General features: G+C 41.8%; 1 protein-coding gene across 2 annotated transcripts; it reads left to right on the top strand.

Annotated features, from left to right (window-relative positions):
* The first annotated feature begins 1651 nt into the window (after positions 1–1651).
* Positions 1652–15718, top strand: YPEL5 (yippee like 5). 2 transcript variants are annotated; one of them, XM_069580329.1, is made up of 3 exons: positions 1652–1771; positions 12128–12292; positions 13767–15718. In XM_069580329.1, the coding sequence occupies exons 2-3, from the start codon at positions 12152–12154 to the stop codon at positions 13989–13991; spliced, it is 366 nt and encodes a 121-aa protein (XP_069436430.1). In that variant the 5' UTR covers positions 1652–1771; positions 12128–12151; the 3' UTR covers positions 13992–15718. The 2 variants fall into 2 exon arrangements, with proteins under 2 accessions (XP_069436430.1, XP_069436431.1); XM_069580330.1 differs by lacking the exon at positions 1652–1771 and adding an exon at positions 2705–2780.
* Positions 15719–16097: the final 379 nt, after the last annotated feature.

The following is a 16097-nucleotide window of genomic DNA, read 5'->3' on the forward strand; positions in this document are numbered from 1 at the left end:
TTCTCAGGCCTAATCTAACAACCTCATTTAAATTTAATAAACTCTTTAAAGGCCAAGGCCTTATCTCAATATCCAGTCATATTCTGAGATAGGGATTAGGGCTACAACATAAGAATCAGGGGAGCATAATCCAGTCCATAATATCCCCAGAAATATATACTATATCTAAATTTAAATCTAAGAAGATAAGAACAAGCTAAAGGAAGATAGCTATATCATGACGCGTCACTGGAAGACCTAAAAGAACACTTGAATAAATGGGGAGACATACCATGTTCTTGGTGGGAAAGTTTCAATAGTATGAACTGTCAATTTATTCAAGTTAATAAAGATATAACACAAATCAAACAAGGAAATATCAAATCTCTCAAATTTTCTTTTTATTTCTCTTCCATATTCATTATATTATCTCCAATGGTAAACTCTTTATTTCTAAAGGGCAGGCCACCATCAGTTCAGACCCATCAGGTTTTACCCTAAATCAACTTTCTAAACCTGGGGTTTTCCTGGTGGTTTTTTTGATAAGTGAGCTTTTCATGAGATGAGGAAAATTTAAACTTCTAAAGTTTTTTCTCATTAATTTGTTTTTGCCTTTAATTTTCAGGTTTTTATCTGAACTGAAGGAAAATACTGGTGAGTTTTGGGGCTTGGTGAAGAATCAAATGCTGCTGCTGTTGCTAAGTCGCTTCGGTCGTGTCGACTCTGTGCGACCCCATAGACGGCAGCCCACCAGACTCCCCTGTCCCTGGGATTCTCCAGGCAAGAACACTGGAGTGGGTTGCCATTTCCTTCTCCAATGCATGAAAGTGAAAAGTGAAAGTGAAGACGCTCAGTCGTGTCCGACTCTTCGCGACCCCATGGACTGCAGCCCACCAGGCTCCTCAGCCCATGGGATTTTCCAGGCAAGAGTACTGGAGTGGGGTGCCATTGCCTTCTCGAAGAAAGAACTCAGGTAGTTTTAAATCAAGTTCAGCCATACTTGGGAAAATCCTTTCTTCAGGAGTTTCTGTATGCCCACACTTAAAGGTTTGGGGTTTATAAGTAAAACGTGGCCTACTATAAAGGCAAGAAAGTAAACAATCTCAAAAAAATCAATTACATGGTGCATTTAAGCTATCTGGGTACCTGCTTGGCCTAGAAAAACAGTGTTTTCATTTGTCATCACTAGGCCTCAGGAAACTAGGCCCTAGCCACCACCTGGTGACGCTGATGACGCCGGATGTCGCACAGCTGCCTCTGTTAAAAAGGCTGGGCAGTCTCCTTTAAGAAGCTGACTCACGTGGACGCTATGTTGTGTGCTCTCAGCTGGGAAGCGGGGTGGATCTTAGGTCTCTCCACATTGGCTGCCTCGGGAGAGTGGGCAGAGTTAGCCTCTTTGATTGGCTGTCCGGGTCCTGGGAGTTGGATCAGGGGCGGGGCAATCTTCAGGGAGATTGCCCCAGGTCTTGCGGCTTCTGGGAGGGGTGGGCCTCGACGCAGACTGGAGCGGGAGTGGGGGAGGGTGCGCCAGAGAAGGGGCGGGGCCTAGCGGAAGGGGCAGGATACCCGGGGGGAGGCGGGGCCTAGAAATGAAAGGCGTTCTGGGCCAACCCGGAGAGCCGACTGTTCGAGGGGCGGAGCTACACCGGGTGATTGACGTTGAGGCCAAACCAGGGAGAGGCGGGGCCAAGGCCAGGGCCTGACTAAACCTGAAGACTCTGGTGGCTAAGGGGCTTCATCCCAGCTGAGAAGCGAAAGCCGCAGGCGGCCGCCGACTTCACAGCCGCTCGGGGTGAGTGCGGCGGGCGGGGGGTGGGTTCGGGGCCGGGTAGGGGCTGAGGCTCCTCTCTGGATCGGAGGCTTCGAAACACTCTGGGATCGGCCCAGGGCGGGGGGCCCAGGCAGGAAGTGCCTCTTCCTCGCCGCGCCCCCTCGGGGGTCCTAGCGCGACCGACCCTCGCCCCTCAGGGCGGGCCCTGGTGCCGGGGCTGCGGACGGACGAGCTGGCCTGTTTCCTCTTTGTGAGGCCCAGGCGCGGCGGCCGCCGTCGGCCCGCCCCCGCCGCGCAACCCGGGCGACTGGCGCGATCGCAACAGCCGCGACCCCCAGCTTGGCGCCCGCGCCCTCCAGCCCCGGCGCAGCCTCGGAGGCCCTGCACATCGCGGCCGGGGCCACAGGCCCGCAGTCCGCGGGCAGTTTGGCTGGCGACCCCACAGCCTCGGCTGCCCCGCCCCCATGGCCCGCGTCCCCGCCGCAGCGTCGGGGGCGCGCCCCGGGCTCCGCGTCGCGGAGGTCGCCGCGGGGGCCACGAAGTGAAGTCTAAACTCTGAAATATGCGGCCATAATAACGCCACGGCGTGGGCCGTTCTTCAAAAGGGCCACATCCTCAGTCGGCTGGCACTTGCCACCGGCAGTGTGGCTGTGGTGGCTTTTGTTTGCTGTCCCGCAAAGGCTGGATGCCCGCCACCCTGCCCTCCTGCGCCCCAGGAGACCCCAGGCCGAGGGAGGGGTCCGCGCCCGCTTGACTGGAGGGCGTGGCGCGACTGTTGGGCGGCCGTCGGGCGACCCTGGCCGCGGGGCGGCCCGCTCAGCTGTTTCCGGCCCCTGTTTGTTGTGCGGGAGGAGGCTGGGCCGCGCCGCGCTCGGGCCCCGTCCCCTCCCGATTGGCCCGCGGCGTCACGTGCCGGCAATCAGCTGGGGCCAGCCGGGGCTTCGGGGCCTGGGCGTCTGCGGCTGTTCACACCCGGCGCGGGGATCGCCTGCGGTCCCCACGGCGAGCTACATCCTTCCTCTCCTCGTAGGTAGGGCGGTAGGCACGCTCTGGCTCGTTTATTTTGCACTTGTAGGTAGGACAATGAGTGTTGAGGACAGCGGAAGCTGGAAAACTGAAATACTACAAAGATCTGTTTTATCCCGACATCTATTAGTCTTCTGTTTCAGGGAGGGTCTGGGAAGGCGTACAGCTTATTTTTAAATTTTTTCTGTTTACAGAGCCCTGTTGGTAGTCTGAGGATTTTTATTGCAGATCTCCTTGACAGATGGAAAACAAAGTAATCTTAGGCCGACCTTGTATTTTCGGAAAGTTAGACTTGCTAGTGAAATAACTGAGGATAATAGAGTATTAGCTAACTTTGCGCAGTCGCACATACAGTGTAGATCCTGTGTTCCAACAAAGATGACCCAAAATGTATGCAGTGTATCCAGGGTACATATTTGTGCCAGATGTGAAGTGTCTTGGTGTAATCTTTTTCTAAAAGTTCATTGCATACTTGTACTGTGTGTCAGATGAGAAGGAAATTGAAAAGAAATTGCCAACTTTTCTCTAGAAACTAATGATTTTTAGTAAAAAGCCTTAGGGAAATGAAGGGTAACAGCTAAATATTAGTAATTTATGAAATGAGTGTTATGAGAGTTCAAAAATGGGACAATGAGAAATGAAATAGGAAGCGTTCTATATAAAGTGGATTGGTATTGATTAGACCTAGAAAATGAAGAGGCTTTAGATTGCTATTGGGCAAACAGAGGCTTAGGAGAGAAAAAAAGGCCTGGAGGCTTTACAAATAGTGAGAAGGTGGAGCTAAAGGAATTTGGTACTTTGTACTAGAAAGGGAAAGTCGCTCAGAAGTGTCTGGCTCTTTGCGACCCCATGGACTGTATTTGGAATTCTCCAGGCCGGAATACTGGAGCAGGTAGCCTTTCCCTTTTCCAGGGGATCTTCCCAACTCGGAGATGTAGCCTTTCCCTTCTCCAAGTGATCTTCCCAACTCGGGAATGGAACCCACGTCTCCCTTATTGCGGGCGGATTCTTACCAGCAGAGCTACAAGGGAATCCGGAGAATATTGGAGCCTATCCCTTCTCCAGGGGATCTTCCCAACCCAGGAATCAAACGGGTTTCCTGCATTGTAGGCAGATTTTATCAACTGAGCTATCAGGAAAGGCCACGGACTCCAGTATTCTGGCCTGGAGAATTTCATGGACTGTATAGTCCATGGGATTGTGAAGAGTGGGACACAACTAAGAGACTTTCACTTTTGTACTAGAATACCAAGCAAATGTCATGCTCTTTGGAAGTGACCAGTGTCTTCCTTTAGCACATTCTCACCCAGCTCAAGGCCCAATACAGGCGGGGTGCTTTGGAGGGGGGGGGGGGGCATGTTTTGTTTTAAGTTTATATCTGGCAGCCATCTTATGTATAGGAGAGCATGTTGATGAAATGTGCTTAAGTAAGTTATTTAACTCTATACAGGAACCTAAATTGGATTTTAACAACATACAAAATATATGTTGCTACATCTGAAATATCTGGTTGGATCCTTGAGGACCTTTGCCTAGGTTTAGTTGCCTTTGCTTTATTTAAGTGGTAGGAGAGGATAAAAAAAGGTTTAGAAAATAAAAAAGGAAGGGAAATAAGGCCAAAATTAAGTCTAAATGTGAGATTAAACTAGCTACTACCCTCCAAAAAACAGTCCATGAGACGTGAAGCTAGTCCTAAATATTGAGATGTGAAGATAGTCCTACTGAGTATAATCCTGCTGAGAGTATCATAGTGCCTATAAACCAGTATCAGTTTCTCTGGTAATCCTGTGTAGTAATGGTGCTGGTGTAGGAACTGAACGTTAGTAGTGACATGAAGCTTGCTACCTCGCACGTGAATCAGGAAACCAGACAGTTGAACTACACTCCAGTCCATCCAATTAGAGACTTTTTGACTCATGGTATTGCATCACAACAAAGTAGAGAGATCCTGAGTTTGTCTTGCCAAAAACTGTTTTGGGGAGATTACCAACTCAGATTGTTTAGCTGACTCACCGAGTTACATGACTAGTCTTATTTTCAAGTGATGACTAAACAGAATTGTAGAAACATAATAAACTTGGAAAACGTCTAACAACAAGACATTATTTAGAGAGCAAAAAGAAAAATATAAGTTACTGTCAAATGAAGACCTGATGCCACAACTAGAATGTCATTTGAAACAGCCAACTAAACTGGTCACGTTTTAGAAGAGAACTAGAGGAAAGCATAGCTTGTTTCAACAAAACCTTGGCTTGTTGAATATTTTGTACAAAAGTTGGAGAGTTGGTTTTATGGATCAAACTCAATTTATTATTTTCTCTTGTAGGTTTTCAATAGAACTTATCATAAATCAGTATGAAATAGTTGATGAGATTACAGTAGAGATTAAGTGTTAATTATAGTAATCAGCCAAGGGCTGCCTTTGGGTTTTGTTCCTTTTGTTTTGGAGAGGGAGGAGACTGAAAACTAGATATACCAGCTTGTTTTCACAAGTTTCAGTTTTAGCCAGACTTTTGCAACACACAGCCTCTCCTGGAAGGGCAGATTCCTTTAACCTTTTCTGCACTAGGCTCCTGCACACTCAAGTCCCTGGAGGAGAGAATCTTTGCATCTTGCATTTACCCACCAACTCCTATGGTAGTGGGAAAGCCCGTCTTACCTGTCCAGTGATAGAGTTGGGTGGAGTGGGTGTTCTGTTGTCTGTGGCACTGCCCTGAGGAAATAAGTGGAAAAAAAAACCCATAAAGTCTGTGAACTGGGTGTTTTCCTACCAGAGGGTTCTTAGAGATCCCTCCCTGGTATTTTTAGGGTTGGGAAGTGTGATTCTTCCTTCTGTAAATTCTTCTTGCCAGGATTGAATCTGAACTGGATTATTAGTTACAGGGAGGGTAAGTGCCTATTTTAAGACCTAGAATTATGATACTAAGAATTTGAGATGCTTCAGAAGTTTCTAGCTTTCCTTCTGCATGTCATTTCTGTCACTTGGTCACTTTAGCGTTAACATGGTTAACAAGAAATGAAGCTAGTTAATTAAATTGTTACTGATTTGATTTTCTTTCTGAATCTTGCTTTCTTCATCTGTAATAGAGGGAGGTTAGGGTGGAGAATGTTGAAGATAATCTAGTTTTACTAGATTTACCTTTATTTAGCATTTATTGTGTGCCAGGCACTGTTCTCAGTGTAGTGCTATTTAATTTCCACAACTCAGAGATGAATACAGATACCACGGTTTTATTGATGAAGAAACTGAAGTGAGGATACCTTACCCAAAGTTTACACAACTTTTAAGTGGCAAAGCTAAGATTTGAACCCAGAGTTCCAGTATTTGGGATACATTGTTTAAATCCTGGGGGTGGAGAGAGGAGGAGGCAGCAGTTGGTTATACTATCTGTTTTTATAATCTATGTATTGTTAATCTTCAACATGCTGAACTTGCTACTGAAAGTTGAAGACTTTAGTTAGAAAACCCATGAAGAAAATGGGAGTGGGACTAAATTGATTATGTCAAATATTCCTGTTGATCCTTAAACCTGAATGCCAACCAAGTTTCCTTTTTTTCTAAGATTGCCTGCTTTCTAAATGAAGAGCTCTTTTGCTGTCTGAACAAGTTTTTCAACAAGGGTCAGTGCACTTTCTTTCAAGGGCCAGATGGTGAATATTGTGAACTTTGTAGGCCGTAAGGTTTCAGTAGCAACTATTCAAACTCTGCCATTATACTGAAAGAGCAGCCAAGTATCAACAAATGGGTCTGGCTGTGTTCCAATAAAAATTTATGTATGGTCACTGAAATGTGGATTTCATGTAATTTTCGTGTGTCACAAAAACAGTCTTTTGGTGTCCCCAACCATCTTAAGATATAAAAAGCATTCTTATGTTGCGAGCCATACAAAAACAGGTGGTGAGCTGATTATTGCCTGTAGGCCTTAGTTTTCTGACCCTTGCTTTTAAAGAAAATATTCAGCAATAAGCCAGACTAATGAACAAGGTGTCATATTTGTTAATGTGTATATGTGTGTGTGATGTGTAAATCGGCACCAGTGGTGAACAAGTGAAATTTGAAATTAATGCAGTACAATTTACATTAGCATTCCCCCCAAGATGAAATATTTAGGTATAAATCTAACAATGTGTACAAGATCTATGTGAGGAAGAATATAAAACTAATGAATGAAATCAAGAATAACTAAATAAATGGAAAGAATTTGTGTGTTCATGGAGAGCAGAAGTCCCAGGAGAGGCAACACAATATGGAAAGAGAAGAATTAAGTCAGAAGATTGACACTACCCAACTTAAAGACTTAGTATAGAAAGAAAGTGAAAGTCGCTCAGTTGTGTCTTATTCTTTGCAATCCCACGGATTATACAGTCCATGGAATTATCCAGGCCACAGTACTGGAGTGGGAGCCTTTCCCTTCTCCAGGGGATCTTCCCAACCCAGGAATCAAACCAAGGTCTCTCTCTTCACAGGCAGATTCTTTACCAGCTGAGCCACAGGGAAGCCCAACTTCAAGACTTAGTATCTACAGTAATCAAGACAGTATGGTGTTGGTGAAGGAATAGACAAATAGATCAGTGGAACAGAATAGAGAGCCCAGAAACAGGCCCACATAAATATGGTCAACTGGACTTTAATACAGAACCGAAGATTTGGCAGAATTTTGGTTATAAACTTGAACTTCAACACTGATTCCAAAACAGACATTACTTAAGCACAATAAGTGCTCTCAGAATCAACACAGAGAGCGTTAGTCATCTGTGAAAGCAGCTCATACTTAAGATATTTTACAAATGTGTCCCTGAAAATACTGTTACTCTTTTAAGTCCAAGCAAGGTGATTAGCATACCTGGGAAGTAATTTAGTTTTTTTAAAATTTATTTATTTTTAAACATTTTGTATTGGGGTATAGCCAATTAACAATGCTGTGATTTCAGGTGTACAGTGAAGGAACTCAGCAATACATATACATGTATCTATTCTCCCCCAAACCCATCTTTGATTCAGGCTGGCACATAACACTGAGCAGAGGTCCATGTGCTATATAACAAGTCTTTGTTATCCATTTTGAACACAGCAGTGTGTACATAACCTGGGAAATAATTTGGATGTAAAAACAATTAGAAGGAGATTGATTGTGGAAGGGTTTGTGGGGATTTGGGGAGGTGATGAAAATATTCTAAAAGGCTGGTTTGTGGTGATGGTAGCACAATTTTGTAAATTTACTAAAAATCATTCATTTGTACACAACAGTGGCCAAATTTTATGTCAATTATTCCTTTAAGAAAATTGTTTTTAAAGAATGAGCTATATACTATCCTATCAGGTCAAAAGTTTCTGACAGGATAAGCTCTGTATAAGCTCTTAGAAAGGGGTGTCTGAAGTACATGCCTTTCATAAGTACATAAGGCTGAAGTACCTTACTTTCGTAGCTCTAGAAGTGATGAAAATGTGAACTAAGTTATTGATGAAGAATGGGGAAGAAAGACCTTGAAAAGTGATTTAGGAGGTCTTCTCAATTTTGCAGTTTCTTAAAGAAGTTGCCAGGGTTTCTAGTTTAGGAGAGGGATTAGAGTTGCCACCAGCAAAGTTAGGGAAGGTAGGCGGCTCAGCATGGAGGCAGGAGCGGTGTGTGAGAAAGCTGAGGAAGAAAGACTGAACTTGGCTGTCTCTTCCGGTCACTAGAGAGTAGGTGGGGTTAAAAGAACTGGAGCAGAATTAGTTCAGATCCCAGCTTGGCCAGTTTCATAAAGTTACAGCCTTTATGTCTTCCTCTACAAAAGTAGGGTAATACATACCTACTAAGAAATTGTTAAGGTTGAATGTGATACATGAAGTACTGAATGCAGTATCCCATATGATGTTGATACTAAATATCAAGTCTCAGGCAGAGTTCAATATATTGCCTGCTGCTGCTAAGTCGCTTCAGTCGTGTCCGGCTCTGTGCGACCCCATAGACGGCAGCCTACCAGGCTCCCCCGTCCCTGGGATTCTCCAGGCAAGAACACTGGTTGTCATTTCCTTCTCCAATGCATGAAAGTGAAATATAAAAGTGAAGTCACTCAGTCGTGTCCGACTCTTAGCGACCCCATGGACTGCAGCCTACCAGGGTCCTCCGCCCATGGGATTTGCCAGGCAAGAGTACTGGAGTGCCTAGGTCCAGAGAAACCTAATTCAGGTGTTTTGCCATAGCTTTTAAGTGACCTTCCCCTTCTGTGGTGCAGTGCCAGTGTGCTTGCCGTCAGTCTCCTGAGTACGCACGGGGGAAATGAGCACCAGGTTGCACTCCTGGCCTGGCGAAGTGAAGGCCTAACATATGAAATTCAATGGCCTGCGAAGGTTTTTCTGTGTTCCAGAGACCTTTGACAGTAAGCGGTGTTTTGCTCACTTCTGATAGATTCTCTGGCATTGTAGCTTATCTCTTTTGGCAAATGAGAACTACATTTTACAGTTCTATATACATATATAGAACTCTATACATGGCAACCACAGCTAGGAATAGTGAGTCTGTAGAGATATTTTTGGTCTTATAATGAATCATGTAACTGAATTCAGTAAAAATAGTTGGGTAAAAGTTAAAAATCGTCTGAATTTGAAGCAGGAAAGAGAAAGCATGATGTTAAGTCTATTTACCCCATTTAGAAATAGTTTTCATGTATCCAGTAGTGAGCAAATGGTCACAGCTATTAATACTGAACCAAAGATAGAACAATATAGGCAGAAGGTATAGGGAGAGTTTGTTTTGAAGTTCAGAATATTTTCCTCGGTAGTATTGCATCTACTATCAGTCAAGTCAAAAATATCTGGTTATTCCTGAATTATTGTTGAAGTAACTTAGATGAATATTATATTTAAAAGTTTGAAGAAACATTGGAAGCCCAAGCTGGAGGATAAATGACAGGACAAATACTAATTTTTAGAGAAATAAAGACTGAGGAGTACGTCTTCAGAGGTGTTACCATAAAACCCTGCTGGTGATTCCTTTCTGTAAACGACTGGTAGTAAGAAACATGACCAAAACCAACTACTCACAGGCTCATTGAATGCTTAATTTGGATCAGGAGTCATAAACTCAGATGTCTTACAGGTGAAGTAATTATGTGGCACAAAACAGATAAAAAGCAAACGAAATGGCCTTGTGGGAAGCGTTGAAGGCACCTCTCAACTCTAGCCAGTTGTTGCCGTATGAGAATATATGTCCTGTGTTGCCAGCTCTCCCCATTGTTTAAAAAGAAAGGCTCAGAACAGGCTGTTAATGAAATCTCTCAAATTTTAAATGATTCTCAACTGTTTTTTATTAAAAATTAAAAACCCTGGGCCAAATTGAACACTAATGTTTTGGTGTGGGAAGGGTTGTTTTGTTCACTGCTGTGTTCCTATGCCATCAAATGAATTCAGCCAGCAGGCCTCAGATTTGTACCCTTTGAGCTTTGTGTAACAAATACTGTGTTCTTAGGCATTTGGGAAAAGTAATGCTGTCCTAAAGACTAAAACAATAGGCAGCAAGTCTTTTATTGTTTTGCAGAAATATAATCAAGAAAGCTAAATGTCATTTTCTAAGTCTTATGTTTTTACCCAGGGTTTATTCGTTGACACCCTTGTTTACTAGCTATAAATTGTAGTATATTTACTATTTGTTTTTCATTACTTATTAAACTTTCATATCATAGTATTTAGTAGGAGTCATAATTATCTTGGTGACAGAAATGTCACATTTCTGATGGCATTAAAACTGCCTTATGGCTGAAGTTGACAGATGTTAGAAGAAATGGGATTTTCTTTTTAATTTGTAATGGAATTTCCCCAAGTTTAAGATGACACTGGATTGCACATGGATTCTACATTTTTCTTTTCCGTAGCAGTAGCTGTATCAGCTCTGTATGGCGTTTTAAAGACAAATAATATTAAATATTTGAAACACAGGAGATGATCACTACATGAAGGAATAAATTCTTTTCAAAATGAAAAGCTACAGTGTATTCTTGATTATACCTAGATCTCTAAAAACGTGCTGTTTTGGGAAATTAACTGCAGTGAATTTGAGAAGTTGCATGTATTAACTCAACTTTTAAAATATTGGAATGTGATTATCCTTGTTTCAGAAGTTGGATTCAGAGCTTTTTCCCCAATGTTTCAGCGCTTCTGTGATTTATTGAATCAAAAGACTTTCTTAAATATAGTAAGTTATATAATAACAGTTCATCTTGCTCTTTGTTCTTATTTTTCTAGCCTTATGCCAGCCTAGACCATCTTGTATGTACTTTTCTTAGAGGAGTCAGTGTTAGAGTAACAGAAAAATTTTGGCTTTGACTTGAGTGAGCCATATTCTGATCATGATTTTCTGTACTTGAAAGCTGTGTGACCTTTGATCAGTTAGTAACCTTGAATAATCTATGAACTGGAGGCAACAACCTCACAGAGTTGATGTGGATTTTGAAATAAGTAAAGCTTCTCTGGTGGCTTGGTGATTAAAAAATCTGCCTGCCAATGCAGGAGATGCAGGTTCAATCCCTGGATCAGGAAGATCCTCTGGAGAAGGAAATGACAACCCACTCTAGTGTTCTTGCCTGGGAAATCCCATGGACAGAAGAGCCTGGTGCCCTATAGCCCATGGGGTTACAAAAGAGTCAGACACGACTTAGTGACTAAACCGCAACAGAGTACCTAGTATAGTGCTCCGCAGCCTCAGGCTTACCAGCTTAGTGCCGTCACCCTGCATGGTTGTGGATGCACCGATGACCAGAGAAACCAGGCACCCGTGCTCTCAAGCCAGGTCACACACTCTCGACCCGTAAGTCTTTCTCAAATTTCAGATACTCAGAGTATATACTTGTTAGTTGCTCAGTCGTGTCCAGCTCTTTGCGATCCCATGGACTATAGCCCCCCAGGCTCCTCTGTCCATGGGATTCTCCAGGCAAGAATACTGGATTGGGTTGCCACGTCTCCAGAATGTATACTTAACTCTGTACTAAACCTTTTTTCTCACCTCTCTGCTGGTGTTTCTGATCATTTGGTTTGATATTGTACACTGGCTTCTTGCCTTTTTCATATCAATCAAAAGAGAAGGGATATTCTTTGGCCTTCCTAGTGAGAATATTTACTTTCTTGACTCATTGCTTCTGAAGTGTTCTTAGCTTGAGTTTGCCTATTTGTTTGGTCCATGTGTGAACTTAGGATCCTTTCATTCAGAGTCAGCTATTTCATGTATTAAGTACTATGAAGAGATCATACATGTATTAAGTACTATGAAGAGATCATATATGTGTATATAAATGGTTCTCTGTGACACCACCAAGTAGATCCTAACAAGTTAAAAAATCATAATGCATTTCTTGTCCTTTTTTATCTGTTCCCAGGTTTTTAGAGCTTCAGCTATAAAAATGGGCAGGATTTTCCTTGATCATATTGGTGGTACCCGTCTGTTTTCCTGTGCAAACTGCGATACGATCCTGACCAACCGTTCAGAACTCATCTCCACTCGGTTCACAGGCGCCACTGGCAGAGCATTTCTTTTTAACAAGGTTTGTGGGGAAAACTGGTTTCATTTCCTCACTGGGTTCAGTGGAAATATTTGATAGCAATACCAGAATACCCCTTAGAGCATGGAGATGCCAAGAAGATTCAGAATGAGAGCTGCACTCCATAGAAATTGCCTGCTAGTTTGTCTTTGGGACTTCAGGAAAGCATTACTAGACTGTGATTTTTAGGCTTGAGAGTTTTAAAGATTATGTGATGATAAGGGTGGTCTCCATTGCTTCAGGAGACATTCAGGGTAAGAATGTGGTAGTGACTTCACAGACTATTGAAGAGGCTGAAACACCCCCATAGCACTAATTTACCCTTACAGGGAGATAGCTGCATTAAGCTGTTGTAGTTTGACAGTGCAAGGGAATAAGGATCATCTGTCTAACTTCCTGCTCTAATTTACCAGTCATCTTTCTGATTATGATTTGGCTAATAGGTTTGCTAACCGAAGTGTTTCCTGACTTACAGATTAATGTATAGTCTGCCTCTTTCTCTCATTTCTGGCTTGCTTTCAAATTGGTTGATGTGATTCTGCCTCCTGGAGTCTAATGGGTACTCGCAAAGTTGAATTTCTAGATATTCCAAATATCCTTGAACTACAGAACTAGTCCAAGGTACTGTTCTTAGATATTCAACTTAAACTTCCCCAGAGGACACTCCTCTCTACCATTTAGAAACAAGTGTTTTCTCTGAAAGAATTGATAGTGTATATACATCTTGGTCTTTATTTAGGTATAGAGCAGGGGTTGGCACACCATGGCAGGCTGTTTTTGTAAGTAAAATTTAATGAACCACAACCATGTTTATTCATCTGTGTATTATCTATGGCTGCTTTTGTGCTACCACAGCAGAGCTTAATAGCTATAACAAAGACCAGATAGCCCTTTTCAAAGCCAAAGATATCTGGCTCTTTATAGAAAAATGAAGCATGGAGGATTATTGGAATCCTCCATGTTCAGAGTCATTGGAAATTCTGCCATAGATTCTTTGAACCCACTTGAAAACCGTATATTACAACCTACCCCCAGGCTGTTAGTAGATAAAATTGTTTCAGAAACAGATTTTACAAACGTCTCTTTAAGGAATACCTGTTGTGCACTAGGTTCTTCTGTATTGCTAGCCTTGTCTACACTCAGCATTGAATGGTTAATTATAACAGTGGGACCAAGACCTACATTTTATGACTCCAAGTTAAGGGCTCTTCACTATAACATAGAAGCGTAACTAATGTATATAAATAGGGTGACTTAGAACAATACAATACATGATTGCATTACATATCCGGTTCAGCACAGGTGTTTACCTGTCCCAGCAATTTGTCAAAATAGCTCTTGGAAAGTGTGTTGCAGATTTGACAAACAACTATCTGCTTTTCTGAAGTTGCTGTTCTTTCACCAACAGAAATATTATGTACCATTTTGGGCAGATAACTTACATGCCTTTGCAATTTTGTTTTCATGTGTTTCTTAGGTAGTTAACCTACAGTATAGTGAAGTTCAAGATCGGGTCATGCTCACTGGCCGCCACATGGTTCGAGATGTGAGCTGCAAAAACTGCAATAGCAAACTGGGATGGATCTATGAGTTTGCCACTGAAGACAGCCAGCGTTATAAAGAAGGTCGTGTGATCCTGGAACGCGCTCTAGTTCGAGAAAGTGAGGGCTTTGAGGAGCATGTACCATCTGATAACTCTTGAAGAAAAAGAGAGAAATCCATCTTTTCCCAGGTCTCCTTCACTGAAAACAAAAATCTACTTACATACACTGTCACCTTAGCATCAGAGTCGGATTCATGAACTGCGGAACAAGAGGTTGTGAGAATCTATGATGGAACCTTCCTTTCTTTCCTTTTTTTTTTTAATTTTCTATTTTCCATCCAACAGCAGTGTGTAGAGAGAATATTATGCAGATGCCTTTTTTTTTTCCCCCTGTGTTTACATCTTGAGGCAGAATAGTCTATCTGCAGCTACATGGTGGGCTATGTGAGGAAAAAAATCTGGGCTATTAAGAGTGAAAAGTATTTTATGTAAATTTTGAAAGGAAAATGTGTCAAGAGCATGGTTTTTTAAATTTATTTGGGCTTCATTTTAAGACTTTTTTAAAAAAAACCAGTTATTTCACTTGATTTGCTAGCTTCAGAGAAGAGATCCGAATTTGTGACCAGCGCTAAAGGTTCAGTGTTAGTATTGCTTGTGCTGGCCATTGTGCCATATTCTTGTTGGAGATGAACCGTAGCATCAGAGCCCATTCTTCCTTGTCAGTCTTGACCCAAAGATGTCACCATTCCTAGTTATTTGTCACCACATAATTGGTGTTGATTGGAAACTTTTCCTGATATGGGGCAGAACTGCTTGGTTGTCTTTTCCATGTAACTTAAGCATAGTAATATAAATAAAGTAATAGTTGGATGTTTTTGGTCCTGTGTTGCTTTTAAAATCACCTTTCGAAAGAGCAGAGTATTTGATAAGTAATTGTCATAGTAGTGTTTCTTTTCATCTCTTAAACCAAATTGACTGTATATAAGATACTTCTTCGTTTAAATTAAAGCATACTGTTTAAATCCACAGTATTGTATTTAGAAAACAACTGAACAGAATGTCTGTGCATTCATGCAGAAAGCATTTCTTCTGCATGTGTTTTAAATGGAGGGAAGTGAAGCAGCCTATCTAAAAATACTGCTTTGCAAAGCATTTCAGCATATCCTTTTCAATTTTGCATTGATTTTGACAAGTCTGTAGAGCCTGATAGTTACATCAAAGGATTTAGATCTCCTAGCATTATTTTCTCAGATCTTCCTTCAGAAGTTTAGGTGTTGAAATCGAAACTGTACTTGGTCCCTTCAAGTTGATAGGGATCAAATTTGACTCAGGGGTTATTTGAGCCCAAAATTTACAGCATTAAGAAGTATTAAAGTGTAAATGTTTCTTTATCCAAACCATTTCTAGGTATTTTAGTATTTGTTTCTGGTGGAATAAATGGCATTAAAATTGGCTAAATACTTCAATGAATGAATGAATGGCTGCTTGCTCAATTTCTAGGTTCTATAGCAGTGAATGTTATGATTAAAAATATAGTCTCTGTCTGAAGATGAAATTTGTCCTAAATTAATTGGCAAAATCATCCTGTCATTGATATTAGAAGTGACTTCTGAGTACAGTTAGGATTTTCTCTTATTTGCCTTTGGGCTCTTGGTTAGAGGCATATGTCTCTTGATTTGGTAGGTGTATAATACTGCATTTGAGATATGTGGACACAAATTCTTCTCTTTCCTTCACAATGGACTAAATCTTCGAGCATTAAGAAATAGCACTGATTCCCATTCATTTCCATACTGGCCTTTGATTATATGCAGACTGCTAGTAGCATGCCTTACCTTTAGCACTATGTGCATTTGCTGTCACAATAAAGTATATTTTGTCTTGCATTGGTGCAAAACTGCTACTTATTTTCCACTGACCTTTTTCCTAGTGATCATCTTAATTTTTAATCTATGAACACGTACATCATACCTTTGAGTAGCTATTGCTTTTTTCAGTAGGCAGTGATAAGGTGACATTATGGTTTAGTTAATTCTACCTAATTTACAACTGGAAATATTGAATTTACCAATATTAACTTCTCTGAGATGATTTTTGCCTCAGACACTAGCAACTATAGTTGTAGTGTACATGAACAAATAAAAGTGTCATAGCACCAGGTTAACTTTTAGGTGACTGCACCAGAGCGTGTTTCTCTCTGCCCTTCCTTTTAAAAACTTCCTTTGGCGAAAAAAAAAAAAAAGCAAAAACAAAGAGCAATGTGGA

This window comes from Ovis canadensis, chromosome 3 (genome assembly GCF_042477335.2).
Source record: "Ovis canadensis isolate MfBH-ARS-UI-01 breed Bighorn chromosome 3, ARS-UI_OviCan_v2, whole genome shotgun sequence".
NCBI lineage: Eukaryota > Metazoa > Chordata > Mammalia > Artiodactyla > Bovidae > Ovis > Ovis canadensis.